Below are 24,662 nucleotides of genomic sequence, written 5' to 3'. Positions count from 1 at the left end.
TGGTGACTATAAATCATTTGTAACCTATGAACCTGAAGAGAACATTGGGTTTGAAGTGAGTTACAATCTGATTTTATCTCAGAAGTATCACTGTGGTAGAGAGCTAATTGTTTATCTTTTCTTTCCTCTATACTAGCTTACTCAAAATAGAACTGATATTTTTCATTCTTCACATGAAGTAAATATCTTTTACCTCTTCTCTACTTTGTATTTTTAGATACACTAGTATTATTTTCATGGGAGTCAATTTCAAAGTCTAAATGCAGTAGCAAAATCTTTCTTAAGAAAATGAATGAAAAAATGTATTATTTAATGGAACTTCAGGAGGCAACTTAGCACTTGAAGTATTAGGCTAAGGAAAATAGTGAATGATTGTTGGAAAGGATGGATACCAGCATTCCCTACAAATGATTCAGTCTGCTTTGTCTTTAAAAGATGTCAAAAAGACCTTGTAAATTTAATTTTCCAGTTAGTTTAATGGAACAAACTTTCAAAACCTTGTTTATTTAATTTATTTAATTCAGTGAAGGAGGACTGAAGTAATGAGGATCCAAGTCGATACATTCTCCAGTTATGCAGTATTTGCATTTTAGTCTTTTTTATAGACTATATCTCATTGAAGACATAAGAAATCTGGACTTGTTACAAACTTAGGTATTGGGCAGTTGCTACCCTGCCCCATCATTTTTTGTTTTTCTGATGGCTTAATCATTACTGTGTGATCAATCTACCTGAACTGTTTATGACACACTCAACTAATTGTACTAGTTAAAAAGAAAGATTTGTAAAGAAAATTACCTAGGCCCAAGTTATGTATAAGTAGCTTTAGAAATTGAAGTATTTCAGATTATTATCTCTTTTTAACTACTGTTAAATACTATTAAGCCATTTGTATTTATAGGGTACCACAAAGAAATAAACAAGTTCCATATAAGTCTGTTGATTTTCTCCAGTAGATCTTGTAGCAGCAGTAAATGAAACAGCATTTTTGCACATTCCATCATTTATGGTATTTTGTTTGCACAACTGCATGAGTAGAATTTGTATTTTGTTTCATAATAGTGATGTAGACTAACTCCATTTAGAATAAAAACACCCTTTCTGTCCAAGATATTGAATAGACCTTGATACCAGAATGAATATAAATGTATACATGCTGTAATGACTTATTGACCCTTCAGCCAGCATGTATCAGAGCTTTGAAAGTTATAAATTGTCCTCATTCTTCTAACTAATTCTAAAAACTAAAGCTCTGTGAAAGAGTGTTACAGAGTGGGTCAGGTTAGAAGGTAACCTAGGGGTTGTCTGATCCAACCTTTCTGCTCAAGCTGGGTCATCCTACACCACAGGGCACAGGATTGTGTGCAGAGGGTTCTCAAATATTTCCAGTGATGGCGACTCATAATAGAGATGCTTCAGTTCCCTAAACATCTTTGTAGCCCTTTGCTGGATCCACTCCATGTCTCTCTCTTCCTGAGGAGCCCAGGGGGACACAGCTCTCCAGATGTGGCCCCACCAGGGCAGAGTAGAGAGATAGGGTCATCTCTCTTGACCTGCTGACAATGGTCTTCCTAAAGTACCCCAGGACACCATTGGCCTTTTTGGCCACCAGGACACTCTGCTGGCTCATGGACAGCTTTTTGTCCACCAGGACTCCCAGATTGTTCTCCACAGAGCATTACTTCACTTGATTCTATTATGTTTAAAGGGAAATACTGGAGAGGTGTCTTTCAAACTCTACAGGATTGAAATCCTGGCACGTATCTGTAGTTGTGGACACTTAAAAACTGAACTTGTAATGATATATTCAGTTTATAAAGGTGATGTCTTTAAGATGAAATCTGGAAGTCAGGGAGAATTTTGTAATTTGGTTGTGTTAGATATATGGTGCATTGATTGAATGTTCTCTGTGGAAAAAAAACCTTTATGCTAAACAAGAGATTCTGACTGTAAACTGTTTGAGATTTGGAAGTGAGAGATTTAATTATTTTTTATTCTTGGTAAGAACTGCTAGAAACAAATGGACAAGAGTCATCAAGATCTTTGAAGGCTCATGCATTCTTGCTGGTGCTTGGCACCTTCAGCAGTGTGAACATTGATATGTATTAATTCTGGGAGGGCTTGTGACTTGTTTAGCACTACTGAAGGTCAGATGTAGGAAATCAAACTGGAGGTTGAGTCAAGGCCCATTTTTTACATTTGGCCTTCACCCTTTCCATGTTTTCTAGTTTTGAAAGTCAGACTTACAATAATTTCTGACTGAAAGAATGACAGGTAAAGCCCTAGTCGATAATGAGTAAAATATGCTTAGCCTGGGAAAAAAAAGGAGGCTCGGGGGAGACCTTATTACACTCTACCTGAAAGGAGCTTGTAGCCTGCTGGGGGTCCATCTCTGCTCACAGGTAATCAGCAACAGGAACAGCGGACACAGTCTTAATTGTGCCGGAGGAAGTTTAGGCAGGACATCAGGGAAAAGTGCTTCATCGAAAGAGTGATTTGCTTTTGGAATGTGCTGCCCGGGGAGGCACTGTCCCTGGAAGTGTTTAAAAAAGACTGGACATGGCACTTAGTGCCTTGACCTAGTTGACAAGGTGGTGTTAGTTCACAGGTTGAACCTGATGATCTCAAAAGTCTTTTCCAACCTAGTTAATGCTGTGATTCTGTGAAAGACAAGCAAACTCCTCTTGATCTTTACATGTCCAGATATTTTCTTTTAAATTCAGTGTTTCTTCCAGATTTTTCTAATTCTTTTACTTTTCTGTCTATATGTGGCCTACCACTATCCCTTTTAATGCTGTATATCTCCTGAAATACATTGTAAAGCTACTAATAACACAGCTCCTAGTTGTGGGGAAAAGATACGTTCTTTTCACAGTATAAATCTGGGGCAAGACAGTTGTAGAGAGTTTTCTTTTTACTAGGCTATCATGCCTATACAATATACATTGCAGATACTTTGCTAAAATATTGAACTTTATATGTAACTTAAAATTCTGTTCAAGTTGGTGAAGACAGGAATTATCTAGCTACTAGAGCACTGAAGTGGGTTCCAGGCATTTGCGGCTCTCTTCTTTATATATTCTGCATCATGGGAAATCTTTTTAAATTATTCTTCTGCTTCTCTTTTTTTCCTCTGTAAATGAGAATTTGCCTTGATTTAGTGCTATGAGCAACAAAAATAAAATTCTTAGTGATTTTTGAGCTGAGGTCAGATATTGCAGGAACACAGACATACCTGAACAAATAACAGTTTTCCAAATAAAATGGAAATGTTGCCTTTTTATCATTCACATACTTACAGTCAGGTTCTTTTAACTGCTGAGTACTCTCATATCTTCCTGCAGCTGCAACAAGTCTCTTGCTTTTGAGAGGACTGAGAAACCATTATAACCCCAGCAGTCAAATTGCACAAATATTTCCTTCTTTACCTGTACAGATAGCTGTCAAAAAAACTAGCTTTATTGCAGTCATTTTTTTTTTTTTTTAAATGCAGAGCTGCAAAATGTACATAATCCCATGAAGCCAATGCAAACAATCCTATACTTTCTAGTTCCTTGTCCAGGGCAGCTCTGATCCTACGTTCATGTACCAGAAACTATTTTCTGAAAATTTAGTCAGAGCTATTTTTCCTTTCATATATTCTCTTTGCATATATATCTTTGCTTAAGATCAAATACTCCAGGGGTCTTTCTTTAAAAATCTAAGTTGAGCACCTGAAATCTTGCAAGGTTGGTTTTCCAGCCTGTAGTTTTTAAGTATTCTTAAAGTTTGGACTTCAGAACTGGGACCAATAATTGAAGAATAGATTTAAAATGTAATACTGAAGCAGCAAGAGAACTTGTTTCTTTTATTGGGCAGCAGTGGGTGGGCATTTTATGACATAAGTTTAGTTTTGGTTTTGGTTTTTTTTGGTTTGTTGGGTTTTTTTTTTTGCTGCAGCACTGTTCTGAGAGCTGATGTTGCTATTTATGACTGCATTTAGTGCCTCCTGATGGTTTGTCAGTGTTGTTCCAAATACAGCCTAGTATATTTTCTATATTATGTTACTGGTTCCCAGACAGATATAGACATTCTATATCTACACTAATTTTTTCTTTTTACTTAACAGAGAAAGCCTGACAATACTCATGCTGTCCTTGCAGAATCTTCTGCAGACTCTACAGACAAAACTTATTCTCTACTTTAGTTAAACTGGTAACCATATTGGATCAAAATTGATTCCTTGAGGACTTTTGTCTATCAATATTATACTCATCACTGAGTCATCCTGCACTGGATTCAGCATTTCGGTAGATGGAGTACTGCATAATGCCTTAAAATTCTAAATAAGTTTTGTTGCTTTGGGTTCTTTTGCAAACATTTCTGAGACTTGAATTGATCTGTGTTAATTAACCTGTTATTCCACGTCTTCTAGTAGATTTGTTTAATTCTCTGATGTTATTAGATCACCAGCTCACTACAGCTAACCTTTTCCAATTCTTAGTTTTTAGATGTGTCTGTTAGCTTTGTAATCCTTAAGAATTTGGCGACAGGCTGTTCCCTGAAACATGTTTTTAAGAAAAGTGACTCCTTGCTGGGCTAAATATAGAGCACATATATACATCAATTAAATGTTCCAGAAATAAAATGTCATAAAAACATTTTGAAAGAATTGTTTGAATCATAGTATATATTCTTTGCACAAAAACATCCTTGTTCTTATTTATACCTAGAGAGTTAATATTAGTGTATTGATAATTCTAAATATGCTCCCTGTTTGTTATTTAGTATAATGTCTTGAGTTGTTAATGTTGCCTTCCCATTTTTAGTTAGTGATGATGCTTTTTATCAGTCTTGATCATTTTTCACTTACATATATGCAGAGTAGTTGGAGGAGCAGCCACTCAGCCTCCTCAAGAAGCGATGTCTTCTCTGAATTGTGATTCTAAATCTCCTGCTATATTTCAGTACCGTTTGCCTCCTGTAATCCCTGGGGTCTGGATCTACTCTCACATTCCTTGGTCAGGGTTTTGTTCATGCTTCTGCATCTGAAAGTGACAGTGTCTTTGTCTTATCTGCTGGATCTCCAAAGTGGATCCCAAGCAGCACAATAAAAACAGACGTTTGGCATTTGGGTTTTGTCATTGTGATTAGGCCCACAGTGCACAATGATGCAGACATAATCTTGTATAGCTCTGGAATAGATTATGGGCAGCTAAAATGGGATGAGATTTTGGACTGAAAAGTTCAAACAAGGTGTTACTGAGCATATCCAAATTATTTTTCTAGAGGCTTAATGAGGGGTGTCAGTGGAAGTTGTTCACAGGGATGGCAACTCCTATGATCTATTTCTATTCTGAATATTTCTAATATGGAAAAGCAATGGCCTTTTCCTGTCAGGCTCATTCTTAATAATGTATAATATGCTTTTAGGAATGTTTTCAAGAGGTTTCAAGTGATTAATCTTGAAGCTGGAAAACTTCATCTTGACTTATTAAATGTTGGCAAAATAGCAAGTTATTTTTAAAAAGGCATTGGAAAGGGAAACTGTCAGATACACTGACACCTCTATTAGCAGATATATCAGGAATGTTGATTTTTAATTTTTTTCCCATCTTCCTCTGTCCTTCATGCTGGTTATGGAGATATGAATTAAGAATAAAAATTGCACTTTAATGTACTGTGAATTAGAAACAACTTTTTTCTATTTTCTATGTCTAAAAGTTTTCATATTTAATATTGGTTTAAGACTTACTTTGGTTTTCAGTATATTAAGAGAATTTACTTACTTTTCACAGAATAGAATCATAAAATCATTAAGGTTGGAAAAAACCTCCAAGATTCTGACCTTTGACCAAACACCACCATGTCAATTAACCATTGCATCGCCATGTCCAGTTATTTCTCGAACACTTCCAGAGAAGATGACTGCACCACTTTCCTGGGCAGTCTGTTCCAATGCTTAACAACCCTTTCAATGAAAAAACTCTTCCAGGTGTCCGACCTGAACCTCTCCTGGTGAAGCTTGAGGAAATTTTCTCTTCTCCTGTCACTGGGAGAAGTGACCAACCCCCACCTGGCTACACCCTCCTTTCTGGCAGTTGTAGAAAGTGATAAAGTCACCTCCAAGCTGTTAATTTATAAAGCTAAGGAAGTATTAATGCTACTTCAAGGTACTCTTGGAAAATCAGGAGTACTGGGAAGAGTTTGTCTATGCAGAAGAATAAGTGAAATCAAAACTGTGAGAGGCGTAGAAAAAGTCAGCTAAGACGATCAGAAAGACCTGCTTTACATGAGGAGAGCAGAAGAACTTTCTTTGTTTAGTCTAGTAAAATGAGGTCTGAGGAGGAATATAATTGTTTTCTGTAAATATATAAAGGGAGTAAATACTGAGGGAAGGGGAAGCAGGGAGAGAAACATTGTGCTGTTAAATCTAAAAGATAATTCTGGCTCAGAAACCAATATATATAAACTGTTTGAGTAAATGAAATGAAATTAAGAGATGGAGTCTCAAAATCAACTGAGCCTTCTTGTAATACTGGTTGGGAACAAGATGGATATTTCTTAATTTATGCTGAAGATGTTTAGATGAGCTTGTGGTATAGTTGAGGAATAGACTTCCACTTCTGTATTCTCATGGCCTTAAATGGTTACGTAGAGATTATATTCTGTGATTTCTGCTGGAGTAAAGGATAGATGAACGTGTATGAGAAATGCTATTTCTCAGAACATGTTTGAAGCAAAGGCAAGCTCCCATAATTGGTAAAAATGGTAAATGTTGATACATTTAATCAAATCCTTGCTTTGTGTTTCTGCTGTGTGAAATGATATAAAAGTGCCAGGTGAAGGGTTAGAAGATCTCCATGTTCCTTCATCCCTGTATTTTTATTTGTTAAATACAATATATTGCTACAGTTATATTGCCAGTAGTATCTGGTGAGATGTGAAGCTTTTCATTTAGGGGGTTCCTATGCCAGGGACACTTCAAATAATTTTAAAAATTCTTATAGCAGCATCTGTTAACCAAGGGAAAGCAGCTGTTGAAACCTCTGCAGAACCTTACCTGTAGTTGTTCCGTTGGTACCATGAAAATTTAACTGTGTAGTCTTAATATTTCATTATTTTATTTCCATGATACACATAAATGTGTATGTGAATTATAAAAGTTGTGTATAATCAGGGTCACCTCTAAAATATGTAATTGGATTGGCAGTTGAAGATATTTGTAATGTTTAATAATCAATCTGAGTTTCTAGAAAATGTTTTCTTTTTCTTTAATTTTACATATGGCATGCTTCACTTTCTTTTTTTGAATACCACACATCTGTGTCATCACATGAGCAATCTGAGAATATCATATCTTTCCTCTGTGCTTGTGAAGCTCACAGGCCTCCCTCTGTGCCTTCAAAGAGGATTCTCACTAGCACCAGCCAACAGGATTAAATCAGAAAACTGAGCAGCTATGGAGAAACAATAAGTGAGAAGGGAAATGAATTCTCATAGGGTAGAAGAAAAGTAATAGGGTTGAAATGTTTTCATATTGTTGGTCTTTTACTTAGCTCTAGACCTACTTTGAAATAGCAGTAAGGATGCAAATTAACTTTTCATGCTCAAATGAGAAAACAAAAGCAAGAATTACAGGAAGTGGTGAGAAAGCAGTGATCTATCAGAAAAATTAATTGTATAAAGCAAGTCACTTAAAGCCATATTTTACTTTGTCTGTAAGTATATCTGCAGCCTGCACTTATTTCATAATAAGAGTAATCAATTCTGTACACTGAAAAATTCTGAGCCAGCTGTTCCATTGTGACCAGCCTTCAGCAAAATGCTTTTAATGGCTCAACTGGATGACTTTGGTGTTTAACAGAGGCAAATTTCAAATAAAATCTAAAATATATTTTTTGTGCTTACACTTATTATGAAACATTTGTGTCTGTTGCTGTGCTGTTAGTGTATGCCTGATCTGTTAGTTTTTATGTAAATGTGTGAGGTTTTGCAGAACTAAAATTTTTGATATACAAAGAAACAGCTAAACCCAGCAGAACTGGTTTTCTTTAATCTTAAAATTGTGTTGATCCCTTTTGTTGTCAAGTAAGTGTATTTTTGTCATTAGAATTTTTCATTTTGTTGCTATCCCTTATCTATTTAGGGCCCATCTTTGCTATGATTTTTGTCAAGGTTTTTTTCTGAATGGTGCAGCTGCAGAGAACCTGGAGGTGAGGGTCAAGACCTCTGCTGCTTAAGGATTTTGAATAGCTATGTCCCTCTCTCAGGGACCTCACACTTGGGGTAGTTTGTGGTTCTTTTTGCTTTAAAGAGGCTGAACCCCTTTTAGAAAAGGGGCAAATAGTGTCACCATGCAACTCTTCTCTGCTACAGCAGCAGGGCTAGTAATTTAATACCTTGATTTAGAACAGTATTGTAATCTAGGAAGCAGGTGGAGTTACAACTGGTTACGGTACTTTGGATATTAATGGCTTGGCTTGCCAGTAGAATTCTAAAGCTGTATATACTTTTGCTGTTTTAATTATGCATTCATTAAAAGCTTTTATACCCAACAGAATAAAGTAAATATTGTTTGATCTCTGTAGTGTGCTCCCAGACTGTAGATTTGCACAGCAGGGTCTTGATAATCTGAATAAATTGTATTTCCCCAAGGAGTTTATCTTTCAAATAAGGTCATAAAGAAATGCATTCTTTCCCCTTAGTTCTCCTTGTGCTTTTTCTGCTATTTATAACACAGAACACAGGAATAGTGGTATATTGTAGTCTGCTGTATCCTTGGTTATGATTAACTCTAATTTATCAATCTGTTACATCCTTTTCTGTGCTTGTGCAAGGCAATTATTCTCTAAAGTATAAACGAATGAAGATGATTTTGGAAGCAACTTAAACACAGTGTTTATATATATTTTTCCTGTTTGACAATTTATCATATCTCTATATTAAAATATACCTCTGTATCAAAATATTCACACTGTCACATCATTTATTTTGAATATTTTATATTGTCATCTTTCAGATTATGTTTGTTTGTAGAAAATATTTTCTTTTATGAGGCTTTTAAATGTCAGCTTATTGTTGAATTGGTTTGGCATCTAAAAGTTGATACTACTGAATCAGAAGATCCTTAGTGTGGAATAATAGATTCCCTTCCTTCAGTGGGGGGATGCACGCTGAGTAGAATGCATGGGATCTAAGGTAGTTTCTTATTGTAGAAGTAGACACGGATAAATAATTTGGACAATTTACTAAGTTGATTTCACTGTGAGATTTCAGAACTATTGCAACTTAGTTTTAAGTGCTCTACCTGTAATTTTATACATATTTTCTTAGCCTGAATGTGTTTCAGCAGTGTAACATGCATCATATTAGAAGAGATAGGATAACTACCTTCAGCTTTTATTGACAATTCTGCTTGTGTCCATATTTCATCCTTCAGTTCAAAAAAGATAAGTGGCATTTACATAAAAGTTTATGAAAAAGGGGTTAAAAGTTCCAAAAATTTACATAAGCCTGGTTTGTAATGCCTGTTTTCAAAGAACATATAGTGCAATAAAGTACCACAAGTAGCACACTACTTCAAAATTTTGTAGTTGCTCAGTTCATGTAATATAATAAAATCTGTGGAAAGCAGAGACTGCCAGTACTCTTACTCATAAACACACCTAAATTTCCTGTTTAGTAACCTATTTCACCACTTACCAAAGTTTTTAAATTCAATTAAGGTTTTAGCGTGAAAAATGTATTCAAATCAAACTGAGCTGACAGTGATTGCTTTGATCCTTCCTGTGGGACTTTTTTAAAGCTAAAAGATAAGACGCATTTTCCTTGCAACTAATTTATATACTTAATTTTAGACTATTTTTGAAAATTTAACCACTTATAAGAGCAAAGTTATGTGATCTGGGGTATACATTGAGCAATCTCGATGTGACATTTTTGCCCTCTAGGATCATAACTGAGGCAGTAGTGTATAGTACTGTAAAAACTTGATTTTAATTTGTGAAACCTAATGCAATATTTGCCTCTTTGTCTGTGAAATATAAACCTGTAGATCAACTATAACCTTGTAAAATCAGAAATGAACATTACTGATTCCAGGCGAGGGCCATTTTTAACACAACACAATTTCAGTATTCATTAACAAATAGACTGTAAGTTCAGCAGGTAACTAACACATTATGTTAGAAAGCATCAAAAGAAACTTAGCAATGAAAATAAGTAAAGACATAACCCCCTGCCCCCCCCCCCCAAAAAAAAAAGCCCACATACATAAATAAGCATCTGAAATAAGTTACTACATGCAGTATAAATAACTGGTGAGATGTTATTTATACATCCATAAGTACATTTGGCCTCTTCAACTGTAAGACAGCTTTCATAAAAACAACTTTGATTGTTGGTGATTTAAGAGGATAGGGGAGTTTAGAGCTCATGAAAAATATTCAAACCTAAAATGAAGGCTTACCAGTATCTTTCAGATTTCACTGAAAATGTGAAGATTTTTTAGGGGTAGATTGCATTTGTGTGTCTCATTACTGGTTCTCTCTAATAAGGATTTTGTTATGTTGTCTCCAGTATTTTCCTCCTCTGAAGTCTGTTAAAAGCCACCTCTTCTTCTCAACTGACACATAGTGGGGTTTGACCAGGCACGTATTTTAGTGGGACTGTTGATCCTCAGCTCACAGTGCTTGACTATTTATTTATTTATTTATTTATTTATTTATTTATGTCCCTGGACATAGCCATTGACCACAAAAGAGCTCAATAAATACACATTAAGCTCTTCTAAATTTCTTTCTGGAATTTGGCATTTATTCAATCAGTGAGTTCTTTCAAAAGATAGTTTTCTGAACTAGGGACAATAAACTGTGGCTGTTGCTTGTCAAATACTGTGATGTTTGCTTTGAATAGACTCTTATGTGTTGTTGTCACCATTGCATGGCCATCACAGGAGTGGGGCTGTGAGGTGCCATCTGTGATCTGAAGATACTAAATCACCAAGCAAGCACATGGACCAGATACTTTTCATGTAAAATTAATTATTTTATCTTTATTTCTGCAACTGCAGATTTATCCTTACCTCCTCTGTGTTAGCGGGAGGAGGAGCTGACACTAGAATAGCTGTGGCTTTTGGGATGATGACTGTTAGTGCTTGTTCTGACAATGTAAAGAACTTACCTTTGTTCTCCAAGACAACCATGGGAAACTCTTATGCAGGAGTCTAAGTAAGATAATGAATAGGATTTATCTTTAGTGTACAACTCTGCTAGGGCAGGCGAACTATTCAGACTGGGAGATGTATGTAACAAGCAGGAACCTCCACATGAATTTGATGCCATTTTCTCCAGTACTGACTCCTCTAAGCAGGTTAAAAAATTCTTTCTCCACTCTCCATTGCATATGCATAAACAGCTCCACAGTCATCAGGACAGGCACCCAATTCACACGTTCGAGATGTAGTCCATAAAACATTCCAAAAAAACCCCTCTTCGCACTTTCCCATCTTCCCTGTTGCTCTGCTCTATCTGCCAGCCGTGCAGCTCATTTGACATTTACAAGATTTCTTGTCAGTTTCATTTGGTGCTGCCATTCCATCCAGCAGAGCAGTGAAAGTGAAATTGACTTAATTTAGTCTGTTTCTCTTCCTTGCTCCAGTCCCTGTGTTAACTCACCAGCAAAGTGAGACTGACGAGGCTCCTTGTCATTCTCACACATGGGGCTGGTCAAGGAGAAGGCGGCTGATAGGGAGCAATGCGGTAAATTGGAAGATGAAAACCGGGATTGCGGAGGAGAGAGGAGGAGAGGTGTGAGCACGCAGCAAGAACAGAGGAAGCGGGTAAACACGATTATTTCCCAGGTGCACCGGGTACTTCTGTCAAATAGAGGTGAATTCTTGACCTGTTCCCTGAAGGGAGCAGTGTGGTCTGGAACAGCGGTAGTTAGTCGTCTAGCTACTAATTTATGAGGGATGCCAATTTGAAAACATTAGCCCATAAATATCGGTCATCTGATAGCAGGATGGGCGAAGCTTCCTGCCTTGAGCTACTATAGCTTTTTTCTCCTCACATTTTCAGTTGCTAGAAGGAGAGGGAGAAGGAGTAGGAGGTCAACAGCCACTGTATTTTGACTTTAGTGGTTTAGAGACTTAGAGGAAAAAAAGGGTTTATTTGTTCAATGAGGAAAAATTAATGCATAATAAAATAGAGTCCAGCATCTTGTATTTTGTGAGGTTTCATAGAACAAAAATTGTGCTACACAGGTGCTCTAGTTCAATCAAAACAGTAAACAATGAACAAACAATTGCTGTGTAACAAACCATTGTAGTTAAAAAATACGTTTTTTAAATCCACTTGTTAGTTCCCGTGAGCTCTTGACATACAGTGTAAATCATGCTGGTTTATTATATTATGTACTAATCCATATTTCTTACAGATGCTTCATGCATATATAACCTTAGGAGTTGCAATATAAATTAGTACTATCATATATATTTGCATATGCAACAGTAACACATATACATTTTGAATGAGGCTGTGTTAATTAACTTCCAAGTTATATTGCCTTCCTTCTCCACAACTCCAAAGGAATAACAGTTTTTCATTATCTGAGACCCAGGGATTTTTATATTCTCTCTTTCTGTTTGGGATATTTTTGTGACGTGTATTTTGTTTGCTTTATCCATTTAGGAATTAAATAGCTTTAATTATTTGGACCTGTACAAGCTTGCGGATCTTTTCAACCTCACTTTGTTGGAGAATGCAGTCATTGGCTTCTTAGTAAAACATCTCTCTGAGCTATTGAAGAGTCATCCTGAAGAAGTTCTGGCACTCCCATACTGTCTTCTTCGAGAGGTTTTTAAAAGCGATAGACTCACTTCACTCAGTGAAGAACAAATCTGGCAGGTAAGGAGGTTGGTGAACAACCAGAATGTGTGACACTCTATAAACCATAGCAGTAATATGTTGTTTTGAAACCCTGGAGCAATCTCGAGGGAGAATAAGCACTTGAGCAAAAACTGTGAATAACAACTGAGGGAAATTTCTAAATGAAATTCTAAAAATGTTGTGTTGTGTTAATGCAATTACTTTGTTTGAAAGAGAAATTTGTCATGCTGTTTCACTTCTGCTACTTAAATACAGCCAGAGATTTTCCTCCAGATCCAACTTCTTTGATGGGAAAAGATGGCTGATGCATGCTAATTTCCTCTGATGAGGCTAGTGCCATGAGTCTGGTGGCAAACCTGCTTCTGCAGTCTCTCTCATTCACTTCAGACAAATTTAGCTGTATAACTTCAATAGTCACTGAAATTGTTTGGGCCACCACAGCTGACTTTGCCTGAAGCAAATGGGAGAATCATCACACAGGCAGTGCTGCTCCAAATTAGTGGAAGCTTCAATGGAGGGTTTGTGGCAAGAAGCCTGAGATCACTTCCTTTTAAAAAGCTGGATCTAGAAAAGGACCAGGTTGCTAGCCATAAAGTATTAACAAGATGAAAGCATTGTGTTGTGACCTTTAGTGTGTATGTGTGTATGGGCTGGGAGAAAACCTAATGTGAGTAAAACACATAGCTTATTAAGAGAAACACAAAAACTAAACCAAAATCTGTCTTTGGAAATGTTCCCATCATATGTCTGTAAAAATTGACTATGGAGTGGAAGGAAATCTCTGTAATATTGATTACCCAAAGATGTTTTCCTGTATCTTTTTTACTGTCATGTTTAAGAGAGTTAAGTATTTCAGTGTTTTTCAAGGTAGAAGGAAACTTGCTGAAAAGAAACCTGTGCATTCCTTTTAGGAAGTGTGTTATATTGGTCCAACAGAGAAGACTCTGATTCAGAAAACAGATTTATTTTTCAAACCCTGTTATTTATATATTTATCTTTTGTATTATTCTAAGGAAATAACTATATTTAGATGCCATCAGTTTCTCAAAGTGTCAAATGTGTATTCATCAGCGAGATTCTTCATGTTCTGTGGATGAATAATGTCATGAAGGATAAAATATTCATTCTTAAAAAAATAAAAATGTCAGGTTAACCATTGTGAAAATGTAACATAACCCTTCAGTTATGTAGCAGGCATATTTTTTCCAAAATTTTGAGGCTTTAGATTATGGACTGTGTTACAAAGATGATATTTTCTGCAAACACCAAAATGAAGTTTGACTTTTTCCTCTCCTAGTCCCTGGAGGATGCCTGTACAGCAGAACCTGCAGTACACTACACATGATGATGGGTTGTGTTTGGTTTAGGTTTTTAAGGCACACTGCTCTGGAGTCCTAGCCCACATTCCCTTTATCAGAAGCAAGTTTTGATGTACAAGTTTATGCATGGAGCATGGATGATTGGCTGATTGGGTTTCATCTTCATTTCTTTGCAGAGCCAGTGGAATCCCCTAGCTACATGCTTCTGCTAGAAGAGTTTCTGTGGGAAGCCATACAAGTATAACTTAATACTTGCTCAGTAATATGCCCTCTGTAATCTGCCATAAGGAGTATCTGTTTGGGAAGCGGGAGTTTTCAAATCCTGTCTGTCTTGTTATGCAAGACTTGGATGTAATTTTCTTAATTGTGTGCACTCCAGTCAATGAACACTTCATGAGGCAAATATGACAAAGCCTCTGTTTCTGTTGCAGGGTCATACTGGGGAGAGATAGGTAATATGCTGCTTTCTGAGTGGCAACAAACTCCAAACTGTCCATTTAAGTGTTATCATAATAGCCTCTCTAAAGGTTACTAATGCTGTTCCGAAGAATTTTTTAAACTAGTTTTCTGCTGCAGGCACAATGTGAATCCATCTTTTTAATTCATTTTGTAAAACCAGGAATAAATATATGTTTATAAATATTCCAGCTTCCCAGGATGAATTAAAAGACAGATATAAATATTCACCAATTTGGGCATTCAGAAGGCAATAAGAAACTGGTTTCTTGCTTTATCTTAGTAAATAAGTAATTCCCTCATAGTCAACCCAATAGAAGAAAATCAAATCAGACCAGCTATATTGCCTCAAGTGTAGTTAAGTTCATCATTTTTGCTAAGGTTATAGTGGTAATGCAATATACCATGGAAGAATCTAATATTCAGCCCAGGGTGAAGATTGGGTATGCCAGAGGATTAGTGTCAGGGTGCTTTATAGAAGTGAAACTTGATGGACAGGCTGGAGACAGATCTACAGAATCTCATTAAATTGCTGAATTGTTCATTACTGAGCACTCTCACTGTAATAAAGTGCTCATTGACTTTGACAAATCCCCATCCCATGTTTTAAGGAAGAACAGCAAAGCAAGAGGTGTTGGGGAAGCTGGAGGAAATTTGCACAAAGTGGGGCAGATAATAGAAAAGCTGATGGGAGGATGCTACCATTTGATCCATCTGTCTTACCTGTGACTGATTTGGCCTCTGCACACACACAGGGCTGCGTGTCACAGCAATATGAATTCAGCATGTCCCCAAGGCACCTTTGCTAGTAGGGCTGCCATGAAGCTCTAAGCACAAATTAAAGCTTCCCTCAGAAAACCTCTGGAAAGGGTGCCACTGTCTGCGGAGCAGTTTTTTACACCAGCTTGAATTCCCAATGTCCACGGGGTGATCTGATCCTAGTGCACATAAAGATTAAGGTGGATATTTTAATGCATCAAAAGGTGTACATGAAGTGATGCTTGAATATTATTTAAACTGAAGTGATTGCAGCTCTTATCTGTCATACTTTAGATTTTTCTAGGCTACCAATCCAGAATTGGCTAATTCTAGTGAGTATGGTGACATATAACTGTGAAAAAACCCAAGTCTGAGAAAGTTAAATGGTAATATTAGTGGCAGTGTGCTAGGCTATGGGTTACTGCCAACTACTACAGAAATTCCTGTTGATTTTTCAGACTCTTTGGCTTGGTATGTCTTATTTTAAGTGGAGACAATAGACAAGCACTATAGTGATGTGTTTCTTAAAACAAATAAAAACCAAAAACCCCACCAGAAAGTCTGTGCAGGCTGTGAAATTGGATCAATTTATGAGCCTCTTCAATCAGGTCTTTCTTAGATAAGCTAAGACAGTAATTATGATTATTAGTTGACATAAGATATGTTTTCATATTGATTTTTACATTTTATTAGCACATGAGATTATGATTTTTTTTTTTTACATAAAAAATTTTTGATTTGTCAGCTGCATTAAAATGCGTAAAATTAAGCCAGTGACATGGAAAAAAGGATTAAATAAAAAAAAATGAAGAAAACGGAAAGAATCATGAAGAAGGTGGAGGAAAAGAAATGTTTTCTTCTGGTTTCTTCTTCTTCATCATGACCTGTGAAGCACTTTCTTTTTTCCACAGGAAGCAGTCATGACAAGGACATAAATGTCTAGTTTATCGTGAAATGAAAAGTTAGTCTTTTCCTAATTGACCATTATAAGAAAGATTCATTGGCTGTACTTCAAGGAAGCAGGTGAATTCTTTGCCTTGATAATTGAAAAAGTTACCAACTCTGTAAGATGGAACAAGTTTGCCAGAGGTAGAGGGCTTGTTGTTGGAACTTAGCAAGTAGAAAATGAGCCAAAGATTTAAGTAAAAAACTAATGTTAGCTTAAGTTATGATATAATTATGCCTTATATTTGTTATTAGAAACTTCAGTGTCATGAGGCTTAAATATCCATATTTCAAATATCATACTACTGGTTATAAAGAGAAATATTTACTGGATTATTCTGTCTCCCTGCCGTAGATTGGTCAAATGGTTCTGTATTAAATACTGCACTTGATCCAAGGTGGACTCTTAAAACATATTTGGAAAAAAAATCTTAAGTGAAATCAGTATAGATTAATTTCTTCCACCTGTGCTACTGTTTAAGTGAGTTGTTAAAGGAGATATATAATTTTCTAACAGCTAACAATAAAAACAGATCAATTTTTGTATTTGTCAATACATCTTGGATGCGAGGTTAGAAGTTTTCCTGGGCTTTCATATGTTTTTCTTTTTTTTTTTTTTAATCAACTGATAAGCAAGCGGTCTAGGAAAGCTAGTAGATAAAAATGCATGAGTGGTTTATTCAGCTAGGATGCATGCAAATGTGTTGTGCCTTTTCCAAGGCATTCCTAAGACATTCTAGCCCTGTTAAATTCCTTGTGTGTAACTTCTGAACTTGTGTTCATGAAGTATATGTTCCATATGTGAAAGCATAACACTAGTTATTCATTTTCTCCCTGTGGATGTGCAAAACTGGTGTTCGGTCTCTGTATTGGAGAAGTGTCTTTGCTTGAATAAGTAGAAAAATAAATGACAAGAAGACTGCAATGTTACAGGTCAATATAAGCTTGTAACGTATCTTTTATAAAAATATTAAATGTAGAAATCCAGTTTTCTTGTTACAGTCCTGTTTATCCTCTTCTGTGCCCTGTTTTCAAGAGGCTTTTTTTTACTTTGGAGCTACAGTTTGGATTTCCTGATGGCATTTTTGAAGGGCCAAAATTATTCTTCTGCAGAAATCCCACAGTTCAATGCTGTAGGGAATTTTGTAGTGTACCCATTGTGGCAGGCTGCTATGATGGAACAGCTCTGTGTTGATGTTGGATCTAAAGACATCTTCCACACATCTCCAGTGATGCACACATTTACCTATGCAGAACAACAGTTTCTAAAGTGAGTTGTCATGTTCTGGTACAAGCTTGCCATTCCTTCATATCAGTACTTGATTTTTTTCTTCTGTCAATCTTTTGGTATTGCAGAGCAATTTTTCATATGGAGACAGCAGAAGTCATTTTTCTCAGGGGTGTATATATATATATATATATATATATATATATATATATATATATATATATATATAATGAAATGTGGCCTAAGTGCCTTGCTAAATGTGAACTTAAGTTTTACTGCAAACAAGTAACAACATAAAATATATGTGAAGGAAAGCATCTCAGTAATCAATGTTGTGTTTAAGCAGTATATTAGCCTTTCACTATTCAAGAAATAAGCTTAAGTGCTCTCTTGGGCAATAAGTGAAATAATGTCTACTCTAATGCTTGTTCCTAGTGAGTATTTACCATAAGCAGAAAACTACCTCTCCAAAATATGGCTGGCAGCCTCTCATCAAGAAAGGCATAGAAGAGAAAAAAGGGGCTTGATACATATCAAGGCTGAGGTGAATTGGTGAGGCTAAATAAGAAAATTAACATATTACCCATGTGTGTTTTCCCATGCTTTTTCCTCCTTTTTTGTACCCTTTTTGTGAAAGTCTATATAAAAGTGCCAGAGAGCCACCTGTGAATGCCAGCATCCAGCGTACTACGTCTGTGATAGTGGTACTGTGTGTGTCATGACTAGCTGCAGGCAAAATCACATGGTTACCCTCAGATAAAAGTAGTATGGAAACATAACTGTGATAAGCTGCAGGTTTCCTTTTCCTTAGTCTAATCCTCACAAAATTGACTCTGTGCAATGGTGCATTCCTTGCACTCTCTCCAGACTGGGTGGGATTAATTTTTATAAAGGATGTGCAGCATTGGTAGGACATCCATTGTAGGTAGGCTAAGCTGGCAGTTGTGGCCCAAGGTGTGCAGGGAGGTTGGTGTCCACTGGAACTGCAGACTGGCCAGGGTTCGTGCAGGATACAGAGGGTCAAGCAGTGGATGTAGGCAGCAGGAACTCACACTGTTCAGCTGATGTGCTCAGGTCACACACAGTTTTCCTGATATAATTTCTGTATAGTTTGTAATAGTAATGGCATTTTGGCTTGTAGGGGAAATGAATGCTGTCCCTGTTGGCACCATTCCCTTATTTTATGAAACACCTTTCCCCTTTGTCTACTTTAGTTTAATTTGAATGGGCTCTTAATTTTGTCCTTTACAGTAATATCTTATGAACTTTACATATGCCTTTGTTCCAAATTTTTAAATGTTTCATATTCCTGTTTTTTGAATGTTAGCTAATATTTTTACTGTTATTTATCAAGTATAACAATATAGAAAGCAATTTTCAGTATTAAAGCTGTGTTAGGAGCAGCTGTTTGTTCTTCTATTGTTCTTTTTGCTACATGTCAGAAAACTTGATTATTTGCTGCTATTGTTGTGAGCATTGGACAATTACTAGAGAGCATTACTTTTGTCTTGCTGTCCTACAGTAATATTACCTCAACTTATTTCTCCCAGATTACCTTCAGAAGTGCACAGAGCATCACACCAGTATTTAGAAAGGCTGCTGTGCTCACAGCTCATGGATTTAGGTCACTTTTTCAGCTAAGCAGTGGATGTGCATTTTGATTTTAAAAAAGACACCAAGGTGTCCACACAGCAAGACTTCTTCTGTGTCAATTCATTCTACATTTGAATTTGTCTGCTGTGGGGGGATTTGTATTGACTGTTGCACTCCTTGTGGCTCGGATCTGTTGGATACGATCTGAAGTATGATTCTATAAACATACAGATATATATGGTTACATTAGAAAAGAAAAGTTGCTGAAGCTGTTTTGAAAGCCAAGTGTGGTTGAAAATATATATTAATTTTTAAGTTAAAGAAAATAATGTAAAGTCTAAAATCCACAGATAGCATGGATGATCAAATATGGAAGTTAATGTCTTAATGTCTTCCATTCAGAGATATAAATGTTAGTAATCTTTACTCTTTCAAAATCTTTGTAAAGCTGTTTAAAACTGTTTCCAGTGGATTTAAACTTGTGGAAAATGATAGGAAATTAGAAACTCTTCTGAGAATTCCCAGCTCTGTATTTCAACAAATTTTCCTCTGGGAGCTGATAGAAGCATGACTCTTATTTGTAACCACAAAGCCAGAGAAGACAGTGGAAGAAAATGGAATTTCTTGTTTCCTGAACCCATACACGTGGTCATCAATGTGTTAAGACAGCTGGAATCTCATTCTGGGGTTAAGTGCCCCCAGTTAGATGCAGTGAAGTCGCACTCATGTGTCTAGACCTGCGAACAGGTGTGTTGGTTCAGCACGACTGCTGAGATCTCATTAGCTGTTGCCCTGTGCTACCACTCCTGCTCCAGGATCAGGACACTGGTGGCTCCAGGAAGGTGAGATGGAAAAGCAGTGTCACTCATGTACAGCCTTTTTTACTCCAGCTGGGACACCCTTGGCAGCTTCCAGATGCGCAAGTGAGCTGCAGAGCTGAGGGTTTCCTTGCCTTGTGACAAAGGGTTCCTTTTACTCCTTTGATCACTTTGGACTCCCTCGTGCCAGGGAGAAATGGAAGAAATTACGACAAATACACTTGTCAAAAAGATCTTAAGAAGCTTTCCTGTGAAGTGGCTTCCAAGCTAATGGTCTATGTGGGATAGTAATGACAGATCGGAAGATCACAGTCTCTGAAGTGAAAATCTGTGCTGAAGAGCTTTCAAAGTGCTCCTTTAGGGTGGAGCCTATTTTAATGTTTTAGTGAAACTATGGTCCTAATTTTACAAGGTTTATCTTAGAGCAGTTACAGGTGTTTTAGTTTACTTCAGGTATTATTTAGTAGGTTTATATAATAAATTTATGTTTATTTTAATCTTGTTATGGGGAAGCTCTGATATTCCTAATTCATTAGATACGTTTGGGATCTCAAATGCAATTACAAATGTGGTTCTGAGTGTTTAAGTCACTTTTTGAAAGAAATAGCTTTCTTAGAACAATTAGTTGATTTTGAAAAATTAATGCAGGACTCATTTGTTTATGCAGTGAGTTAATCTGAAGCCCATCATGTGGGGATTAAATCAAAGTCAATAAAACTGAATCAAGGAATGGGGATTGTTCAGCCTGGAGAAGGTGTCAGGATAACCTTATAGCAGCTTTTCAGTATCTAATAGGGCAGACAAGAAAGATGGAGAGGGATGGTTTTGAAGGGCATGTAATGATATGACAAGGGGAAATGGCTTTCAATATAAAAGTTGGTTTGGATCAGGGATACAGAAGAAATTCTTTATTGTGAGGGAGGTGAGGCACTGGTAGAGAAGTTGTGGATGCCCCATCCCTGGCAGTGTTCAAGGTGAGGTTGGATGGAGCTTAGAGCATCCTGGTCTAATGGACACTGTCCATGACAGGGTGTTGGAACTAGTTGATCTTTAAGGTCCCTTCCAACCCGAACTGTCTGTGATTTTTGGTTGGAAAATTTGATGTCAGAGGTTTTGTAGTAACACAGTGTGTTGAATACATGCATATTTATAAACCAGCTAAGGAGAAGCATGTACTTTGAAGTATGTTTTTGTATGTGACCAAAGATATTTATGACATACAAGTCCTGTGTAGCTGTTGTAAAGATTATTATAGAAAATGAAACTTTTTTTTTTTGTGATTTGTTGGATTTGCCTATTAAATCCCTAGAAAATTATACCCTAACAATAGGGAAGAAATGCATAGGAATTCTTTTACATTCAAGAACCATTTAGACTAATTTTCACAGAGCTGAATTGCATCTTTATAGAATTTTGTCAATTTTGTGCCTATTTCATTTTCTAACAGTTTTTTACTGATGAAAGCTTGAAGATTCTTGTCTCTGGAGTGAGCTGCTACATTTCTAAAATATATTTCAGAGGGAAAAATAGCAACAGAGGAATAGGAATAAAAACACTGTGTATCAGATGGTAAAAATTGTCTTTTCCACTTACTAATTATGTACCAGCAACTTGTTTTAGTGCTAAATGTGGCTATGTAGAGTTTCAATGCATTTGATACCAACCTAAATGTTTTCTCTAAAAATAAAAATGAGTAATTCTAGATTTTGAAATTATGGTTGCTGGAGGTAGGTCCTTTTCTGCCTCCCATGTTCTCTGTCCTTACCCTGTTTAAGAAAAGATAAATGCTATCATAAAGCCTAATCTCCTTAAAGTGAAATCAAATCACAGTTAAGAGCCCTAGTTAAACAGCTGTGTTTATGAAGAGATAAGCTTCTGTTCTTTGCAGCTCCAGAAAACTTACCAGATATAAAGCACCTAGCAATGTTGGTTCTACCATCACAACAAATGATGGAGGATCCAAACTTGAGCATTTTGTGATGGATTTGAAAAGGGACAGCAAGAAGTTTTTACCTCAGAGCTTCTTGCCATTTTATCCAGTTATTAAAGAGAGGCAGGTTTTATGGACCTATGAGGCTACATTTTAGGAATGTTGATGTGACGATGCAGAGCAACACAGAGTCCCCAGGCAGTGCAAAGGAGAGCTGCTTTATTGCAAAAACCTGGCCTTTTAAAGCAGTTAGGCCTTTATCAGATTCATAGTTTTAAACCATAACAAACATAATTCAACCAACCACAATGTGAACTCGCAATAGTGGCAGACTTGTTTTTCTACCTCTAATTCAGCTGAGTCACTTTCCCTTTTCTGCTTAGCCAAAGTAAGAGGCCTAAGCCATGGTTTTTACAAGGCTCTCCCTTTGCCAGGTTTTACCTAGATGCAACGTGTTTATGGTGAGGAGATTGATTTTCCGTGTAATTTCTAACTCTCTGTGGCTGGACTTGTTTCAAAGGAAAAAGTTGAGATTGTGCCTCTGGACAAAGCAAGACTGAGTCTCTGGATGCCATATTTTGGATTTGGTTTTATTGCTTTGCTTTGCTCTGGTTTCATTGGCTTTGCATTGTCACCCTCCACACTCCTTTTTGATGATCTTGTTAAAACAAAATTTGCCTTGATAACAAGAGTAAGCAGAACCTTTCCAATGTGATCATTCCCAGCTCATTTATTTTATGTGTGTAGACTCCCAAGTGTGACAGCCATTGCAGTGCACAAGAAAGCAGAGTGTCTGTGAGTGGTGGGGTAGCTGTAAAGTCTGTTGCAATAGGAGCTGCACACAAGCTCATACAGCTTTTAAACACATGCTTGTACATGTGGAGTGTCACTGAGAGGGGTTGCACAGGGCCTTGCTTGCCCCTTCTATCTCAGTGGAAGAACAAGTTAGGTGTGAGAAGTGCATTTGTAAATCTGCCTTGGTAGAGAAGCTCCAAGTGACTGTAGAGGAAACTCCTCCCTGGTTTGAGGACTTGATCACACAAAGGTAGACTTCTCTTGAGGCACACTATGGACAGGTTTGTCTTTGCTGCTCCAAGGTTAAGAAAGGATGCAGTGTTTATTGCCTGTATTGCCTTGCACTTTTCAGCTGCAAAAATATCTCAGGTACTTTTGGCAGATGATACTTAGGGAACTGTTTTGTCCTCACTTTCAGATACCTGCATATCACCAGAATTTTTCCTGTGGCATAAGCAACAAAATTTCCACTGTATTTTTTGTAGTGGAATAAAGACACTCAGTTGGACAGACTGAGGGGACAGATTTTGATTAAGACACCTAATTTTTCTCTTAGTTCCCATTTTGAGAGAGTGGTTGAAATGTAAACTTCTCTTGGGGAAGCCTGAGTTTTACTGCTTATAATTTGCTTTATGATACTTGGAAAGAATATTCTGTATAATTTTGAAGTTCAGAGTCCCCAGAAGGTGTAAAATGGCAAGCTTTCATGAGCTGTGATAATTTACAACAGCTGAGAGTTTACCTTCTGTCTGTACCTTCCTTCACTTTGAACTCCAGTAGATGAGAACAGTTTTTTATTACAGCAACTCATCGCTTTAATATGATTACTTACCATATATAATGTTATATATTAATGTAGTTCAGCTAGCCTTTTGTAAAGCTGATTTGAGATCATAGTTATTTTATTGTAAGTCTAAAAAGATGGAATATCTTCATTGAGTTTAATCAATGTCTTCTAGGTAAACTTCTTACTCTCATGACCAGTAAATATAAGAAATGGAGAAAGCGTGTATAAGAAGTGAATGCAATTCTGAATGCATGCATTCTATTATTTACTTCTATTACAAAACAGGCATTTTTTTCTATGTGTTTCATAGGAAACACGTACATAAGATGAAACTAGCATTTTCTTACTCTCCAATCTTTTTTGTAAAATAATGTCCCTTTTGAGAAGGCCACTATAATTATGTGGTACTAGGGGCAAAGGAAGCTTGCAGTAAAACACTAAACTGACAATGCAAGGAACTGTACTTGGTTGGTGGAGAGTTTGTCTTTAGATAAAGAATTCCCCTCTTTCTCACAAGGATGCTGAGCAGAAACAATCTGAGACGGAAATACAGGTGTTAAAGATGTTACTCCTGAAGCTGTTTGATTATGAGTAAGAAATCTGCCAAAGATATATATGTTGTGTTATCCCCCTTGCATCTATTGAAACAGGACAGGACAACAGGACAGCTATTGTGCAGGACAATATTTTTGTCCACCAGCAATTGGTGATGGATGCTTTACTGCTTAAATGCTTTAAGGAGATAGATATTATCAGCAGTTATTATTATCACTTGAGAAAAATTGAGAAGTATTTTTAATACATTTTGATTTGCTTTAATGCTGTGAATTTTTTATAAATGTGTGTTTTTAATGCATCTGCATTATCTGTCTCTGTTTTAGTTACATAATATCTGCATAATATCACGAATGCATAATTTCTGGTGCTAGAGACTTTGACCAATAACTCTGCTTGCTGCAGTGTTTTTCAGCTGAAAGATCAAAATCAAATTTCTGCCTCTTGCAAAGTGGCTTACAGACTGCAGGGCTCATGTTCTGAAAGTTGCAGGTTGTCACCAGGCTATTACATAAATCCCAAACCAGCAAACCAGCCAAGAGACAGAGCATTGCTTATGTAGGCGAACAATTCCCTGTGTAGTCGTCTGGATAAATCCACTGCAGCTT

The 24,662-nt window shown here is 36.7% G+C and overlaps 1 protein-coding gene across 3 annotated transcripts in view; it reads left to right on the top strand.

Annotated features, from left to right (window-relative positions):
* The window catches only part of KLHL32 (kelch like family member 32), a 119,054-nt gene that overhangs the window by 66,692 nt on the left and 27,700 nt on the right, over nucleotides 1–24,662 (top strand). For all 3 annotated transcript variants that reach the window (XM_021545183.3, XM_021545147.3, XM_077782294.1), the window contains one exon: nucleotides 12,672–12,887. In XM_021545183.3, coding sequence (XP_021400858.1) covers nucleotides 12,672–12,887 — 216 coding nt within the window. The remainder of the gene's footprint in view (nucleotides 1–12,671; nucleotides 12,888–24,662) is intronic.

Source organism: Lonchura striata, chromosome 3, assembly GCF_046129695.1.
Source record: "Lonchura striata isolate bLonStr1 chromosome 3, bLonStr1.mat, whole genome shotgun sequence".
NCBI lineage: Eukaryota > Metazoa > Chordata > Aves > Passeriformes > Estrildidae > Lonchura > Lonchura striata.
This window is presented reverse-complemented; position numbering and strand designations above follow the sequence as displayed.